We start from the raw sequence: 15778 nt of genomic DNA, 5'->3' as shown, positions 1-15778 counted from the left end.
AATAAAGAACTTATGTCTTAAAAAAATAGGGTGAAAAGTGAAATCTGTGGATGACAGGTCAGAATTGAGTCAGCTATCACTATCATTCTAATGAAATAGTATATCCAAAATTTTCCAGGCCAGTGGCCCAAAAAGAACGTAATTAGTTGCCGGGTCAAGCTGGGACTGTTTTTGCATTTAGACGATGCCCAAGATTCTGGCGGACTTTATATAAGTGGCCCATGCTATATGATGACCTATAAAAGGCTATTTATATCATGGCCCATTAAATTAAAAACAATGCTTGAAACTTTCCTTAATTAAAGAGCAGATGGTAGTTTTTTCTCCCGAGTTTGTCCAGAAGAACTAATTTAAATCTAATATTAATTCTTAATCCGAAGCGAAATATATTATACCCAGCATATTATTGGAGTTGAGAGTTAATTCATTGCATGGTCAATCTTGAGTCTTGTTAAATACAAACAGTTTGACCCACCAAATCGCGTATCGATGTTAATATATTTCTTTTTTTTTAAATAAAAAAAAGAAAATTTTGAGAGAATAAAATTTTTTATCTCACGAAAATAATTTTCATTTCAATTAATTCGTACTGTTTCATTAAATGAATATCTTACAATACACTATTTAATACACGAACTTGCTTACAACAAGATCTTTTCATCAATTTTTTAATGGGAATCAGGCCGCCGACCCCTTGGTATCCTGTTGTATAGACATTTCTCTTCATACAGGACAACCTTTCATCGACACGTAACTAAAAAATACAAGAAAAAAAGAGGAACAAAAAATGGGTGACATTCGTTCCAGCCCAAGACAAAATGTATGTACTTGAAAACATGACAGGCCGGTAGGTGATTCTTAGTACTAATCTTTAAACAAAGATGTATGGCTAGACAATCTTTCACCATCATGCCCGCGTAGGTTGCACGATGATATCTTGTAAATTAACTGCTTGGATGAGCCTCCGGCGATTCACCGGAACCTAAATCTTCAGCATGATGAAATATCGGTGGCTGAGGCGTAGCTTTCGATCGGCAAATGGGGCAAGTTGAGTGGGAGTAGAGCCACATATCGATGCATGGGACGTGAAATGAGTGCATGCAAGCTGGCAAGGTACGCAATTCCTCATCGTCTTCAAATTCGCACAAGCACACGGCACAAGTGCCATCTTCGCCCTCCGAGCTCACGCTTTTTTTATACTTATGAGCCGGAATAAGTTGGGCGGTGGAAATGTTGATGCTAGTTGATGTGATCATCTCCGTAGTTGTCTCAGGCACTGAACGCTGTCTTGCACGTCTTGTGTTGATTTGGCCGGCGGCATGGCAGTTGCAAAAACACATAGCTATACACTGGTAAAGGGTGACCACGACGGCCGCTGATCCGACAGCAAGTAGGATGACGTGGAAAGTGTGGTAGGTGAGAGTAAAAATAGTACCGCCGTCCGCCATGGGAGGGAGGGAGGGAGGGAGAGAGAGAGAGAGAGAGAGAGAGAGAGTGAGATTAATCGGCTAGCAATGGTTTAGAGACTTAAGAGTTCCAAGACGTACGAGGCCTATCAAACAACATAGCTGCGACGGTGATTGCAAGATTATAATTGTCTTATGGGTAGCATATTAATTTTTAAGGTTACATATGAAGACAATATTGTACGTTGACATCCATGCATGCTAGCTGTCGGATGCATGTTTCTATGTTTATTTTGGGTCGCGCGGAAGGCTACGTTCCAACACAAGCTGGTGGCTCTTCAGGATTACGCAGTTAGCTAGCTATACTGTACAGTACTGGGAATATTAATTGTGCTTCTCGCAGTACAATTATTATTTTGAGATGGAAATCATAGATCGAGTTACCCAGAGATACTTCAACTAGCTAGGCAAACCTTTTAACTGTAGTAGAATTCTAAGATATTTAATTGAAGCGTACGCTCTTTACATGTTGCCTTTTCATTTTGTAGTTTATATCCTAAGATTTGGAGCAGTAAGTAGTAACTAGTAATTAGAAGGAATTATAAAATAATATTTTCCAAAACACTAATTTCCAACATAAAGTGCTTGGGGCCGAATCAGACCACGTTTGTTTTCATAACTCTTTTTAATTTATCTCATCTCATTTAATCATTACAATTTTATCAAATTTTCACACAAAATAAATTAAACAATTCAATTTTTTTAAATTTTAAAATAAAAATAATATTAAAAAAATATTTTATTTAATTTTTAATTTTAATCTCAACTCATCTCATCTACGAAAATAAATGAGTAGTACTAGTTTGGGTAGTAGAGTATTCTTAGAATATTCAACTACTATTTATTATTTTATGATATTTTTTACCTACGTTTTATTATAATTCACTATTATTCAATATTCTAGTATTACTTTTTGATTACTTTTTTACCACTGTTCATATAATATCTAATATTACCTTACTACTTAAGTGTAACCTAAACTTACTAAATTTTGAAGGCACTACGTACATAACACATATGTACCAAGCATATATAACAGCTCATATTTACATAAATATTTTAGTTGTAAATAGATTTTATAAAAATAAATTCATAAATTAACGTGATTTAATATAATTTATTTAAGTTATATATTTTTTTAGAGTAATGATACACTCACAACACATTTTACAATACATTATTGTACAATGTGTTGTAAATTATGTCGTAGATAAATCATTTTCCTTATAGCCATTGCATTTCTTGACATTAATTATTGTAGTCTCGAATCTCGATCTGCAGCTAGCCAACTGGACATCTCCTCCCTACATGCGCGCGTCAGCTAACTTACTCACCCTACTTGAATGAAATTATATTACAAGAGCCGTACTGACTCCCTCTCAGTAATTGTTCAGACTGCTCATAATATTGCCCAATCTCCATTAATGTTCCGTACGTACGTCACTCATTTGCAAGTTTATGAAGGCCGAACGAATGGTGAGGTCAACAAAAAGATTGGTGAATGTACGTTTAAGGTGATTGTAATTATAAGGTTAATTAACTTCATTCTGTTACATTATGATTGGTAAGATTTCCAGTAGTTTAACGGATTTTCTTGCAAGGATTTATATAATATTGATGATGCGCGCGAGGCATCGAGCTTTTCTACTTTTTCTAGGTTTCTTACTGTTTTGGCGGACAGCTGTGTCACATGTTGGCTTGGCCTGGTTGTATAAGATGGCTGTATGAACAAAGCAAATGTTTTCAATCGGAAATCATGCTATAGAATTTTATATAAATAAACTTTAAACTTATATCACGTCATATAATACCTTAATACTTTATAATAAAAATAATTTTATATAATACGTTAATATTTTATAATAAAAATAATTTTATAATTTAACATATAATATTATGTCACCTTAATTTATAAATTTATTTTTATAAATATTTTATTAACTAAAACATTTATATTTCAACTCATTACCAGCATAACGAAGAAAGGTGGCTCGCCGCTCTACAGCTGGGGATTCTGACAATGTTTTTCTTTTTCATATATTTTTTAATACTTTAAAATATTTAAAAAAAAAAATTACATCATTAAAGAAAGATTTCCTTAATTATTAAATAAAAAAAAACACTATCCATATGGAACTGCGACAGCATTTCTCTGTTGAAGAATTCCAGGGCAGAGCCTCACCATCACGATTGATCAACGATTAGAGTACAGTTTTTGAACAAAACACGTCCATTAAATTTCCGAGTTATTCTGCGTAGAGTTATTCGTCCATATAATTATATTTAAAATATTTTTAAAATTATAATAATATTATTTTTAAAATGATATTTTTTTCTTCTTTTATCTGAGACTGTATAATAATCTCCCACTTTAAATAGAATTTCTCTAAATTTTCATACCCATCGCAACGGATCCGCTTCATTCAAGAATTTTGTTTCACATTATTTGGGTGATCAATTTCAAGATCTCGCTGGATATTAATTGAATGACTAGCTAGATGATCTTGTTTCGATTTGACTGCCGTATTACTTTTCTTTCTTCCTTCCTTTTTTGGCCGGGGCACTAGGAAAGTTGTATGCAATGACAAACCATGCACTAGCTAGGCACACCGTTTTTCAAATGCAGATCTTTTTGTCAGAATAATACTTTAGGAAGTTTTTGGAAGTTTGTCTTTGATTGTAAACCACCCTTTTTTTTTACAAGTTAGGATAGTTGAGTCTCTATATTATAGAATAGAGCAGCGGAGCAGGAAGAAAATTGGTTCCGACAGCTATATATATATATATATATATATGCCTTGTTTTCCTGAAAAACTGATGCTTGTACCTCATATTCCAAACGAAAATTTTGTAGCATATGTGACAGTTTTGATCGAGGAGCTTCAAGCATGCAAAAACATCTCCGGCTGTTAGTATTAGGGTAGCCATGCATAATATTAGAACCTAGCTGTTTATATGAATGACTTTCCGAATAGCAAGCATCGACCGGCCGGCCTTCAATTAGCATGACACGGTGAACAGAAGTTTAACATGATATTATTAACCGAAAATGCATCTTCGCCGTATTTTTTGCTTGCTGAGCATGATAAACGCCTCTACTCAGTTATGCCTGGATGGTGGGTGCCGATTACCAATTGGATTAGGTGCTGAAGGAACCTTACGATTATTCTGCATTCCTGATTTGTTCTTTTTACGAAACAAGAAAAAAAGTCAAGTACCAACAATCATTATCATAAAACGAAAGACTAATTAGTACGTACGTGACAACTAAATGCCACTAATGGAAATAATAATTAGTACCACTTACCCAAGTAGCTGTCATGAATCCTGCGGCTGAGCTTTCTCTTGCTTTTGCAGGTTTGAACTTGAAATCAACTAGGGAAGCATCAAAGAAAATTAAGCATCTATTTGTTTCTACTTCAATCTTAAGATCTCATCAGTTTAGCATGCATTATGGTAGATGTTAGCTAGCAAGGCCAGTACTGTAGAGAATAATTACCAGCTGATTCTGCACTTCGAATCCTCATAGCTGTGAAATAATAGCATCCACTAGTAATGAAGATGAAGGCCAATAAAAGACATATTCGGACCTCTTTTCTCTTCATCTTTGGCAAGAGAAGCGTTATAAGCATGGTGGGAGTAAGTGTGGTATTTAGGGTGTGTGGTGGTTTATATAGGCACGAGAAGTACTATATATATATATATATATATATATATATCATGACCTGATCATTTTTCACTTCATCATTGCTTGTTTGAAATTATGGAATGCCATGCTAAAGGTGTCAGGGAATCCAATGCTATAATAATTTTGAATTAACGAGCCTTGAAATGATGTTAATAAGTTGATCGTCACCACCGTTGACCTCTCTCCGGTCATCACCATATAATGGAGCCATCATTAACGCTGTTGTCCTCCAAGCGCCCAACACAAAGATTCTTAACTACAGCTTTCGGTTCATGACATGTTGGGATTTGCCAATCATGAAATAGATTTTTGTCCTAATTGGTACGTACGTAGTATAGCTAGCGTCCTGATGCAAACTCTTGCGTAGCCATTGCTCCTGCTGCTTGATTTGGTGATCAACAAATACTGGCTATTGCGAGTATATATATATGTAGTAGTTCTGTAGCTTGCCAAAAACAACATCGGCTGCCTGTCGTAACATGTGGGTGCAATTCTGCAGTAACCCTGCTAGCTCTTTAAGAAAACTGAATCAAATCGGTATTAGCTAGCAAGAGTTTTTTAATTTTCACAGTTTCTAATTTTATTTGTCGATGTGAAGAAGTTACCAGAGAGGGAGGCCACCTACCATGCATGTATATATGCATCTGCGTGTTCATGATGATGCTTGCTTCACTGCATAGTACTCCCAGTGAGACAACTCACAATGATGCTTTTGTTACTTTTAATGCGAATTTTTTGTTTGTATTATTATATATCTTTTTGCTAGGCTATTGATTATATTCTAGCCATGCATGGTCTAGGACTTTTTCTAGTAAAAGTTGGTTGGCTGTTTCTGACTTCTGTTACGCTTGTGGCAGAATCTTTAATTTCTGTTTAGTTTAGGTTATTTTTAGATGTTAGATTACAAAGAGGCATAGCGGGCATTTGGTCTAGTGGTATGATTCTCGCTTAGGGTGCGAGAGGTCCCGAGTTCAATTCTCGGAATGCCCCCCAATCAATAGATTTCTTCTATTTTTTGCGTAGTCCATCCATCATAGTCATGACCCTCTTTTCTGGGCTGTAAAATTATATTCACATCACACTTTCTTTTTTTATTTTTACTCTTATCAAATATATAGTGGATAGATGAAAAATAGAAGAAATCAATTAATTTAAGAAGAAGCCGTAGTCCATCCATCATGAGTAATGACCTTCTTTTTTGGGTCGTAAAATTATATTCATCATTCTCACATCATACATAATTTTTTTTATTTTTTCTCTTATCAAATATGTAGTGTATAGATAAAAAGTAGAAGAAATCAATTAATTTAAGAAGAATAAAACAAAAAAATAAAATAAAATAAATGTGATGTATGATGTGTGTAGATAATGAATAGAAAAACTCTTCTAACCAGACAGATCACTTCAATGACCTCTTATTTCTTAAACCTTTCTTCAAAGTAAAGAAAGAGATTGAACAGTTTTTTGGAATTGAAACTGGATTGGGTTGTATTACGACATATACATATACATATACACACACACACACATATATATATATATATATATTTCAATATAGTTGTTGTTAACACCTAAAATAGTGCAACAAGACGGAAGGGGAGAAAGATCCAGTCCCGACCCACTGAAGTTGTTTGGGCCTCGATCGATGTAGAGTGAAGCCCCCAGCAGTGGTCTGGCGTGGCTGTACGGCGTCGGTGCATACATACATAACAGTAATCAATAAATAAAAGTAGAGAAGATAGAGTGCACGTTTGGGATTGTAGTTAGAAATATAACTTATAACTTAAGTAATAAGTTCTACTATTAAAAAGTTATTTACTGTTTGGTAACTATATATCTAAAGCACTTTCAAATATATTACGTTTGTTTTGAAACAAATTAAAAAAGTATTTTCTGATGTAGAAATTACAATTATTTGATTTTTTTAAGATTATGACCATATCTTTGAAAGTTTGAAAGTTGTAATTATTTAAAAATTATATGAGTATTTTTATTCACTAACAGTCTTTTTAAAATTTGAATTACGTTCTACACTATACGGAAAAACACGTTTGAAAAAAAATATCAAAATTTTAGTTTATTTTAAATTAAGAGTGTTTTAATATGTAACACTCAAACAATTTAATTTTTTTTATTAAAGAGCTTTTAAGATTATTTAATCACTTTTTTAGACTTCTACTATAACCCCAAACAGCCCAAAGAAACAATGGCATCTAGATTTACGTGGTTCGGTTTAAAGCCTACGTCCACGGAAGTTTTAAATATGAGAGAATCTACTATAATATACTTATTTGCAGTCTTTCATGGTCTCTCTTCTTTTCTGTACAATAGAGATCTTCTTGTTCGTCTCCCTGCCTAGAGGTTGAAGAAGCTAAAACAGTTCAAGCCGAAGAAGAAGAAGAAGAAGTTGAAGTCAGTCCCCCCCTTGAAGTGGTCTGGTCCCCTTTCTTTTATCTTCTGTCTCTCCTTGCTTTACGTCACCTCACCCCTCATTTATGTCACATTACCTCTCCTTTATATCCCCTCCCCTCTTTTCCTCCTGACATCTTTCTTAGCCTTTTGTCTCTTCCTCCTTTTGTCTGAACCTTGAGAACCACTTTTGAGTCTAATATATTTTATCTGATGTATTATATATTTGACCTAGATTTAGAAATGTGTAAAATTAATTAAACGGGGACCAAGGTTTTGTGCATGTTTGCCACTTTGGGCAGACCAACGCGGTGTAAAGTGAAACCAAGGGCAATTGTATTATTGTGATCGAAATAAAAAGAGAATGTTCAGCCACAAAGCTTATTTTTTGCTCCACGTGCTGATGTCCAATGAAACTTGTTTTCCAAATTCCTTACTTTCAGTAAGATCTCTCTACCTTTTCAGTCTTTTTTCAATCCATTTATGTTGGGATACTCTTCCTTTTTATCTTATTTCTAAAGAGGAGAGTGGTAGGAATTCAGCCTTAAAACCTAAAATCATGTTCTCTCCCTTGTCCATTTCTTTTTTAATTCGTTTACGACATTCGGAGATTGTAAAACTAACACTTAAACAGATATCATACCTACCAGTGCTTGGAACTGCAAACTAAATAGAAGAACGAGGGATTACAGAAGTGAAGAGAGCGAAAAAGCATTAAAAGAAAAAAATTGTGGCTGCTGGGATTCGAGCCCAGGTCTCCACGGCCACAACGTGGAATTCTTACCACTAAACTACAGCCACCGTTTTGGTTAGGGGATCACTTAATATTAATATTAACAGATAAACTCTTCCTCCTAATAAAAGATACACATTCAGATTCAGACCCCATGTTTTTTATTTTTATTTTTTTAAAATAAATAAAACTAGGCCCAAAGCGAAAACGACTAATAACCCACTGCACGTTGCTATCAGCAACAAAAGTAAAAGCTTAAAGCTATATATTGATCGGAGGGAATAAAATATAATAGGCCCAAATTGGCTTTTCAAGTCTAGCCCAATTTTAGGGGTCTTATGATCAGAAAGGAAGAAAGTGATACTAAAGGAGGGGATAAAAAATCTCAAAAATTTTAGTGCATTTATTTTTACGTATTTTATTAATATGGTTAATTGTGTAATTTTTTAATATAAAATAATTATTTTAATTAATTATATCAATAAAATATATAAAAATAATTATATATAACAGAAATAAAGGTGATAAAGTAAAACAGTATCCAAAATGTCAAGAAAAAAAGAGGAGACGAGACATATAAAAATAAAAAAAAAAGTGATGTGAGATAAAACTATATATGGATTGTGCCATTTGAGGCATTAACATTTATAGTCACACGTGTTCAGATTCCATTTTATGACTTTTTTTTTTTCCTCAATTTGTTTGTTGTCTAATAAATGCAAAATCGACTCTCGCTTAAGCTGTCGTAAATAAATAAAATTTTAAATAATAAAAACTAAACTTACATTTACATATATACATAATACGTGTCTAATATATTTTTTTATTTGAGTTATTCTATTTTTTTAAGTTGGTGGGTAGAGTATAACATTCGCATCACTTAAATGATAAGATTTGATTTGTAATATTTAAATTTTAAAATTTATCTTTAAATTCAAATTATATCATGTAAACATTTTATTAAGTGTACTTTACACACTTATAGTATAATTTTTCTATCCGTTATTAGAGTAGATAGATACTCAAATAGGAAACAAAAAATACCCAAAAAGAAATTGCAAGCGATAAATCGAAAGGGTATATAACCTTGAGCATATCATAAATTTTACATCTTTAAAAAAGATCATAATCATGAATTTCAATGTAACAACATGTAACATTTTGAAATCTAGATGTTATTTCTAAGTACGCAAAGTGGTGATACCAAATGATAGTCAACAGCTTAAACTCGGCCTCAACCTAACACGATGGGCTCAAGTGATTAATTTAAAGCAAAAAACTCGTTATTAATAAGATAAGAAAAATGATGTTCCTCATCTTAATTAAATTTTATCTCTAATCCACATGTGCTAATACATCCACATTAACTATTTATTTAGATGGTAGAAATGTGAAACTATTTGGAATGTATTACGACTACGAGCACAACCTCTATGCATAGGCTAACACAATTTAATATAAACCAATTTAATACCGATGAGCATTACTAGTGACGCTCATGTAGATCGTAATTATAAATTATATGTAATAGAAAATAAAATATAATTGAAATTTAGATAAAGAAGAGATAATGATGGATAAAGACTTGAGGGCTATATCTTTTTATTCTCAATTATATTAGAATACAAAGTGTAAGGGGATTTTCCATAAATGAAAGGGAGCAAGATCAAAAGCTTGGCCTAGAGTAACGAGCCCCTAACCTAGCCTATGGGAAAACTCTTATGTACACAACCTGTAGGAGGGATGATGCTGTAAAGGATGATATTTATCGATGTGAGACTCCCTCAAGTAGTGTCCAATCCTTGAGTGTCTGCCCACGTAGCAGGTGTAATATACGGGGAGCACTTGATCTACTGACAGAAATGAGATGAACGGACTAGAAAGGAGACAGACTGAGAAAAGAAGATCGGATAACCATATCGCATTAATAGCTACTAAGAAAAGTAGGTCAGATAATCACGCCGTATTAATAACTCCAACACCCGGACAACACACCACATTAATAATGCTGTCGAAAAAGCACGCCACATTTAAAAACTCTGACACAAAGAACAATATGGGGAACACAGACATCATAGTATTTGACACTATTTGCTCTTCAGGCCTGTAGTATAAATAGCAAATCTCAGATACGATAATATCTCTTTGATTCATAAACTCTTTTACTTATTTATTACCCTCCAATAATATTTACTAACTTTAGCATCAGAGATTACTGGCTTCTAGGTTGTCCTCTTAAAGCCGCAGCCTTTTCTACCTTGTACAGGACATGTTTTCAAATACTTGAATTGTCGGAGATGATTAGTCCAAATGTATACGAAACACTACGTTAATACAGAGTATAGATGATAACTTATATTAATATGAGATAAGATAAATATCTTTATTACAATAAAAATCAATTCATTTAATTTGATAATTATGAAATAAAATCAAGATAATAATTAAAAATTATTGATATGATATTATCTTTGATATCTCCAAAATCGAGCGTTTGATAATGGATCCAAAATGTTGAGTAGACAATGGATTACCTATGGTCCTGGACAACTATAAAATCGTGGTGTTATCATAGAAATTAAAATAAAGTATAAATGGAGAAGATAGTGTAAGAATTTTGATTTCTACATCTTTATTATTTTTAATTGTGAATGAATACAAAGTATTGAATGTTAGAAATTATATAGAGATAAAATAAGATAAATATTTTATTATAATAAAAATCAATTATCTTAATTTGATAATTATAAAATCAAATCAAAATAATAATTAAATCTAATTATTTATTTGAACAATCTCTACCTCTTCGACATTTCACACCAATATAGTAATCTCATAAGTTCATGATCCGTGTGCAAATTGAACATTCCGTATCGGATAAAACATAAAATAAGCGATTACAATCCGTATTAAAATCTCCGATACGTTAGTGACACACGACACGATTATACATACTATTACAATTCTCTCTCTCTCTTTTTTTTTTTTGGTAAGTTACAATTCTCTTAAAACATAAAATAAGCTGTTACAAACAGGATATTAATACACGCCTAGTAATAAGGCCGCTATGTCCATGGACCTTTAATGTATTTGATAATTCCCCTATGCCAAGGGGCAAGTCTAGAACCTCTATCACAGATCACGCACAGTCTACGACGGATGACCAAACTCAGCCAATCATATGGTTACAGCTCAGTCACTTTAACTCGAAATGTTTTGTGCAATATGCATTGACCTGCCACACGTCGAATCTTCAAAGAGCCAAATCCTCAGCGACTATATAGGTTCTCTCTTTTCGTTAAGTAGCGAAGTAGTGAAGACTACTGAAGAGATGCACGTGAAACAGTCATCCGATGACGTGGCACATAACGAAAGTAAAAAGTACGAACCGGACCGGAGAATTCCTAGTACACCGTCAAATTCGATGTTCGATAAGCACCGCGACGTTCAGTTATAACTGACACACTCGCGGCTCAGTATGTATATATAGGAATTAATATCACCCATCCTGTGTAATTGTATTAGAAACCTTCGAATCTCTCTCTCCATCGATAAAGGAGAAACAGCCTCAGATTTCGATCTCGCATAGGTAAGTAGCCCGTAATCTGCATTTAGCTGTAGTCACTGTTTTTAATTGTTTGGACTTTTGGTTGTTTGTCTGTTTCGGCATTTAGAGAGCGAGATTCAGATCTGAAAATCGTTAGGTGTGAGTGAGCTCTGGTCTCGATGGTGGGGAGCTTGCTTCTATTTTCCTCTTTCTTTCGTGCTCTTGAAGAATTCTCCGTTTGGTGCCATTCCTTTCTTTATATAAAGCTTCCCATCTTTCAGTTACACACATCAGTGTCTCTTGAGATAATTTTCACATCAAACAGGTGATCTGATTTTCTTTCTTTATTTTCTTTATTTATTTTTTCGTGATGTAGCTTTAATTCTATAGGTACGTGAATTTGTTATGGGATTTGAGTTTTTGTGTTTGTTTGATAAGATTTAAATGGGTGGATAGTTTGTGGTTTTTTGTGAATTTGACAGTTAATTGAGAGTTTTGACTGTTTTGGGGCTCAGGCATTCAAGAAGAAACTGGCAGTAATGGCGAAGGAAGCTTCAAATGGAGACAACCATGCAGCTTCAAGACCACCGCCAACCCCATCTCCTTTTAGAAATTCTAAATTCTTTCAGGTAATAACGGCAATCTTTTTAAAATATTTTATGTTATTCACTTGTTTCTCGGTACGATCTGAAACGAATTTGGCTATAATGGAGTCTGATTGTTATATGGTCTTAAACATGTTCTCTCGTTTGATGGCAGTCCAATTTGAGAATTTTGGTCACTGGAGGAGCTGGATTCATTGGTTCTCACCTTGTGGACAAGTTAATGGAAAATGAAAAGAATGAGGTAAGCATTTTTAGTGGCTAAATGTTTTGATTTATTTCTATGCTTGTCGTTTTGACTCATTAAGATATATCCCTTCAGTACCTGAGCCTCTGCTCCGTGCTCACCATATGAATTGCATGAGTGCTAGAAATCAAACCATATTTTGATCTAAGCAATTTTATATGTGTGTGTGTGTGTGTCTGTATTTGTCGGTGAAGTTTTATAATTTGCATTTCTCTTTCTCGTGTTGCCAATTAGTTTTCTTTCCAAATGTACTCAGGTGATTGTTGCGGATAACTACTTCACTGGCTCAAAGGACAACCTAAAGAAGTGGATTGGTCATCCAAGATTTGAGTTTATTCGTCATGGTATGCTCACTCTTGTTTTCTCATATGTTAAGTGGTGAACACTCAATACTAAAACTTGTTTTCTCATATTCTGGGTTTCATTTTTGGCACAGATGTCACCGAGCCATTGCTAGTAGAGGTTGATCAAATATATCATCTTGCTTGCCCTGCTTCCCCAATCTTCTACAAATACAATGCTGTGAAGGTGGGTAGCCTGTACTTATTTCTTTCTGAACATAAGAGACAGAAATGTGTAGTGACTGGGAGGAACCAGGGATAGAAGTTGCAATATACCCTTGAATTTGTACTTTCTTCAGCTAGAGCTCCCACCCCTTCCTCACACCGGCTTTTCTGTTCCTTTTTGTCTTCTTCAGTTTATCTGGAATTTTTTTTTTTTCTCATTTAATCAATGAGTACTAATCTACTGTGAATATCACTGATATTAGCCATAGAGTAATGAACTGACTCGTAAGAATGTGATACTTTGCAGACTATAAAGACAAATGTGATTGGTACATTGAATATGCTGGGGCTTGCAAAGCGAGTGGGAGCAAGGTATGAGAGTACTCTTTTATCTTGTTGATGTGGCCATTCCTGTTCTTGTGTTACTCAAGAAATGAAAATGGACGTGCAGGATTTTGCTTACATCAACCTCAGAGGTGTATGGAGATCCCCTTGTGCATCCCCAGGAGGAAAGCTATTGGGGAAATGTTAACCCAATCGGTATGCCTGCCACTCTGCTCAATGAATTATTAATCATGATCTATCTGGACCTTTTAAGGCATTTGTTTGGTGCTTCTCTCTCTATATTGTAGGAAACTCTCCTCTTTAAAGGCCATTTAGTTGAGTTTGCATTTTTATTATGGTTTGTTAGCAAATTAATAAAGTTCTTGGTAGCATATCTCAATTGTCATTAGTATGTGTTGCATAAATGTACAGGAGTGAGGAGTTGCTATGATGAGGGAAAGCGAGTTGCTGAAACTTTGATGTTTGATTATCATAGGCAGCATGGGATTGGTAAAAACATAATTCTCATCTTTTCCTTCTTCCCTCTGCTATGAGTTTACAGAAAATGTACTTTTGATGGTTATGTTTTGCAGTATTATAGTTTAAACTCTTACATTATCTAGTCATAATGATCCAATGACAGAGATTCGGATTGCTAGGATCTTTAACACGTATGGGCCTCGGATGAATATCGATGACGGACGTGTTGTCAGCAATTTTATAGCTCAAGCAATCCGGTACTTTCACTAAGAGTATTAGCAGTGTGCTGTAAAACTTGCTAACATGTTTTGAGTTTTCTCTCTACTCCATTCCCCTCCCTCCCCCTCTCTTTGCCAGTTCGCTCTGATCATTTTGGTTTTCCATTATTTTCCTACGTTTTTCCATCAATGTTGTTTACCTGAGGTCAGATAAATTGACACTTGTTTCATTTTTTTCGCTATTGTTGACCAGTGGTGAGCCCTTGACTGTTCAGGCGCCTGGAACCCAAACAAGGAGTTTCTGTTACGTGTCTGATATGGTATGCCAGAGCTTTAGTATTTGGATTGTTTTACTGCTGATTTTTTAATTTGATTACCGATAAGGTTCTCGTTGGATTATTGACTCACAAGTCTATATGGTTAAATTTTGAAGGTTGACGGCCTTATTCGTCTTATGGAAGGAGAGAACACTGGCCCAATCAATATAGGGAACCCAGGTTATTTATACAAAACCTTGAACTCGTTTCTTTAGGTGTTATTCCAACTATAAAATTCTTTGGTTGCCGATGTTAACTGAGGTTTTTTGTGTCTCAGGTGAATTTACAATGACTGAACTAGCTGAGACTGTGAAAGAGGTCAGTTTTTTTTTTTTTAATTAAATTTATGTTGTCCTTGGCTTCCCAATCCTTGAAATCAATCTAGATCTCCAAGAGGCGTGTTTTCACATTTCATTTTTACTTCTGTAAATAGTATTATCTCTCAATTATGTTTGATGAAACTTTATATGAATCCGAAACTAAAATATAAATTTATAATTAAAAAAAAAAAACTATTTACATAGAAACTTAAATGCTTTATCGCGTTACATGCCAGCTTATCAACCCTGATGTGAAGATCTCAATGGTGGAGAACACACCAGATGATCCTCGCCAACGAAAGCCGAATATCACAAAGGCTAAGGAGCTGCTAGGATGGGAACCAAAGATCAAGTTGCGTGATGGTCTTCCCCTCATGGAGGAGGATTTCCGGACTAGGCTTGGAGTCCCCCAAAAGAAGTGAAACCATATTATTATATAGCATAAAACTGCTGGACCGCAGGCGCATCTACTAGCTCTGGTTATTTGAGAAGCATGAATATTTGAGAAATTCTTGACATCCTTCCGGTTTCCTCCCAGTGCCGATGCTTATCTGTTCTCCATTCCCATATACGTAATTTAGAATAAAATGGTATTGGGCTCTCTTTTTATAATGTAGTTTGTTGACGAACCTCTATTTTTGCATTTCGGACAGTATTTGATTTGATATTCAGAAAGTTTTTAATTGAGTTTGAAGTCTTGCTCATACCTTCTGCTTTTTCGGCTTTTTGCTCGTCGAATTATTAATAATAGTGGTCAGATAATGGGGTCCACTTCTTTCTTGGCTCTTACAATTGACAATTTAATTAAAAATAAAATAAAATAAAATAAAGAAACTTGTGGTTAGGAAAAGGGAAAGTATGTTTTCCCTAAGCCTCCGCGACCCCTTGAGCCTAAGGTAACCTGGCCTTGTTTTTCACTAC

The 15778-nt window shown here is 34.4% G+C and overlaps 3 protein-coding genes and 2 non-coding genes across 9 annotated transcripts; 2 read left to right on the top strand and 3 right to left on the bottom strand.

Moving 5' to 3' along the window:
- Nucleotides 1-944: 944 nt before the first annotated feature.
- Nucleotides 945-1448, bottom strand: LOC109016668 (RING-H2 finger protein ATL52-like). The gene has a single exon (XM_018955139.1). It carries the CDS (start codon nucleotides 1446-1448, stop codon nucleotides 945-947), a length of 504 nt encoding a protein of 167 aa, XP_018810684.1.
- Nucleotides 1449-4305: 2857 nt separating this feature from the next.
- Nucleotides 4306-5116, bottom strand: LOC108983498 (CLAVATA3/ESR (CLE)-related protein 46-like). 2 transcript variants are annotated; one of them, XM_018955141.2, is made up of 3 exons: nucleotides 4966-5116; nucleotides 4774-4841; nucleotides 4306-4642 (listed from the first exon to the last, which is right to left on the bottom strand). In XM_018955141.2, exons 1-3 carry the CDS (start codon nucleotides 5096-5098, stop codon nucleotides 4562-4564), a joined length of 282 nt encoding a protein of 93 aa, XP_018810686.1. In that variant the 5' UTR covers nucleotides 5099-5116; the 3' UTR covers nucleotides 4306-4561. The 2 variants fall into 2 exon arrangements, with proteins under 2 accessions (XP_018810686.1, XP_018810685.1); XM_018955140.2 differs by having other exon boundaries at nucleotides 4309-4652.
- Nucleotides 5117-6072: 956 nt separating this feature from the next.
- Nucleotides 6073-6144, top strand: TRNAP-AGG. Its single transcript has one exon. It is a non-coding gene; the product is annotated as a tRNA-Pro (tRNA).
- Nucleotides 6145-8292: 2148 nt separating this feature from the next.
- TRNAH-GUG lies at nucleotides 8293-8364 on the bottom strand. The gene has a single exon. It is a non-coding gene; the product is annotated as a tRNA-His (tRNA).
- Nucleotides 8365-11628: 3264 nt separating this feature from the next.
- Nucleotides 11629-15551, top strand: LOC108983505 (UDP-glucuronic acid decarboxylase 6-like). Of its 4 annotated transcripts, none has more exons than XM_035683136.1 (14): nucleotides 11697-11885; nucleotides 12125-12168; nucleotides 12359-12472; nucleotides 12603-12689; nucleotides 12949-13036; nucleotides 13129-13220; nucleotides 13506-13570; nucleotides 13650-13738; nucleotides 13955-14032; nucleotides 14166-14259; nucleotides 14474-14540; nucleotides 14654-14717; nucleotides 14815-14855; nucleotides 15094-15551. In XM_035683136.1, the coding sequence occupies exons 3-14, from the start codon at nucleotides 12383-12385 to the stop codon at nucleotides 15277-15279; spliced, it is 1041 nt and encodes a 346-aa protein (XP_035539029.1). In that variant the 5' UTR covers nucleotides 11697-11885; nucleotides 12125-12168; nucleotides 12359-12382; the 3' UTR covers nucleotides 15280-15551. The 4 variants fall into 4 exon arrangements, with proteins under 4 accessions (XP_018810695.1, XP_035539029.1, XP_035539028.1 ...); XM_035683135.1 differs by having other exon boundaries at nucleotides 11971-12168; XM_018955150.2 differs by lacking the exon at nucleotides 12125-12168 and having other exon boundaries at nucleotides 11629-11885.
- Nucleotides 15552-15778: the final 227 nt, after the last annotated feature.

The sequence above is a fragment of the Juglans regia genome, chromosome 12 (assembly GCF_001411555.2).
Source record: "Juglans regia cultivar Chandler chromosome 12, Walnut 2.0, whole genome shotgun sequence".
In the NCBI taxonomy this organism is placed as follows: Eukaryota; Viridiplantae; Streptophyta; class Magnoliopsida; order Fagales; family Juglandaceae; genus Juglans; species Juglans regia.
The sequence above is the reverse complement of the archived record's forward strand: the minus strand, read 5'-3'. Positions and strand labels throughout refer to the sequence as shown.

What these genes read in the sequence shown, in the direction of transcription:
- LOC109016668 (XM_018955139.1), bottom strand. Translation starts at nt 1,448, where the DNA reads ATGGCGGACGGCGGTACTATTTTTACTCTCACCTACCACACTTTCCAC.
- LOC108983498 (XM_018955140.2), bottom strand. Translation starts at nt 5,098, where the DNA reads ATGCTTATAACGCTTCTCTTGCCAAAGATGAAGAGAAAAGAGGTCCGA. An exon ending in TCGAAGTGCAGAATCAGCTG is followed by an intron (nt 4,842 to 4,965) that starts GTAATTATTCTC and finishes ATGCTTCCCTAG; the next exon opens with TTGATTTCAAGTTCAAACCT. An exon ending in GATTCATGACAGCTACTTGG is followed by an intron (nt 4,653 to 4,773) that starts GTAAGTGGTACT and finishes TTTCGTAAAAAG; the next exon opens with AACAAATCAGGAATGCAGAA.
- LOC108983505 (XM_018955150.2), top strand. Translation starts at nt 12,383, where the DNA reads ATGGCGAAGGAAGCTTCAAATGGAGACAACCATGCAGCTTCAAGACCA. An exon ending in TGGAAAATGAAAAGAATGAG is followed by an intron (nt 12,690 to 12,948) that starts GTAAGCATTTTT and finishes AAATGTACTCAG; the next exon opens with GTGATTGTTGCGGATAACTA. An exon ending in GCAAAGCGAGTGGGAGCAAG is followed by an intron (nt 13,571 to 13,649) that starts GTATGAGAGTAC and finishes ATGGACGTGCAG; the next exon opens with GATTTTGCTTACATCAACCT.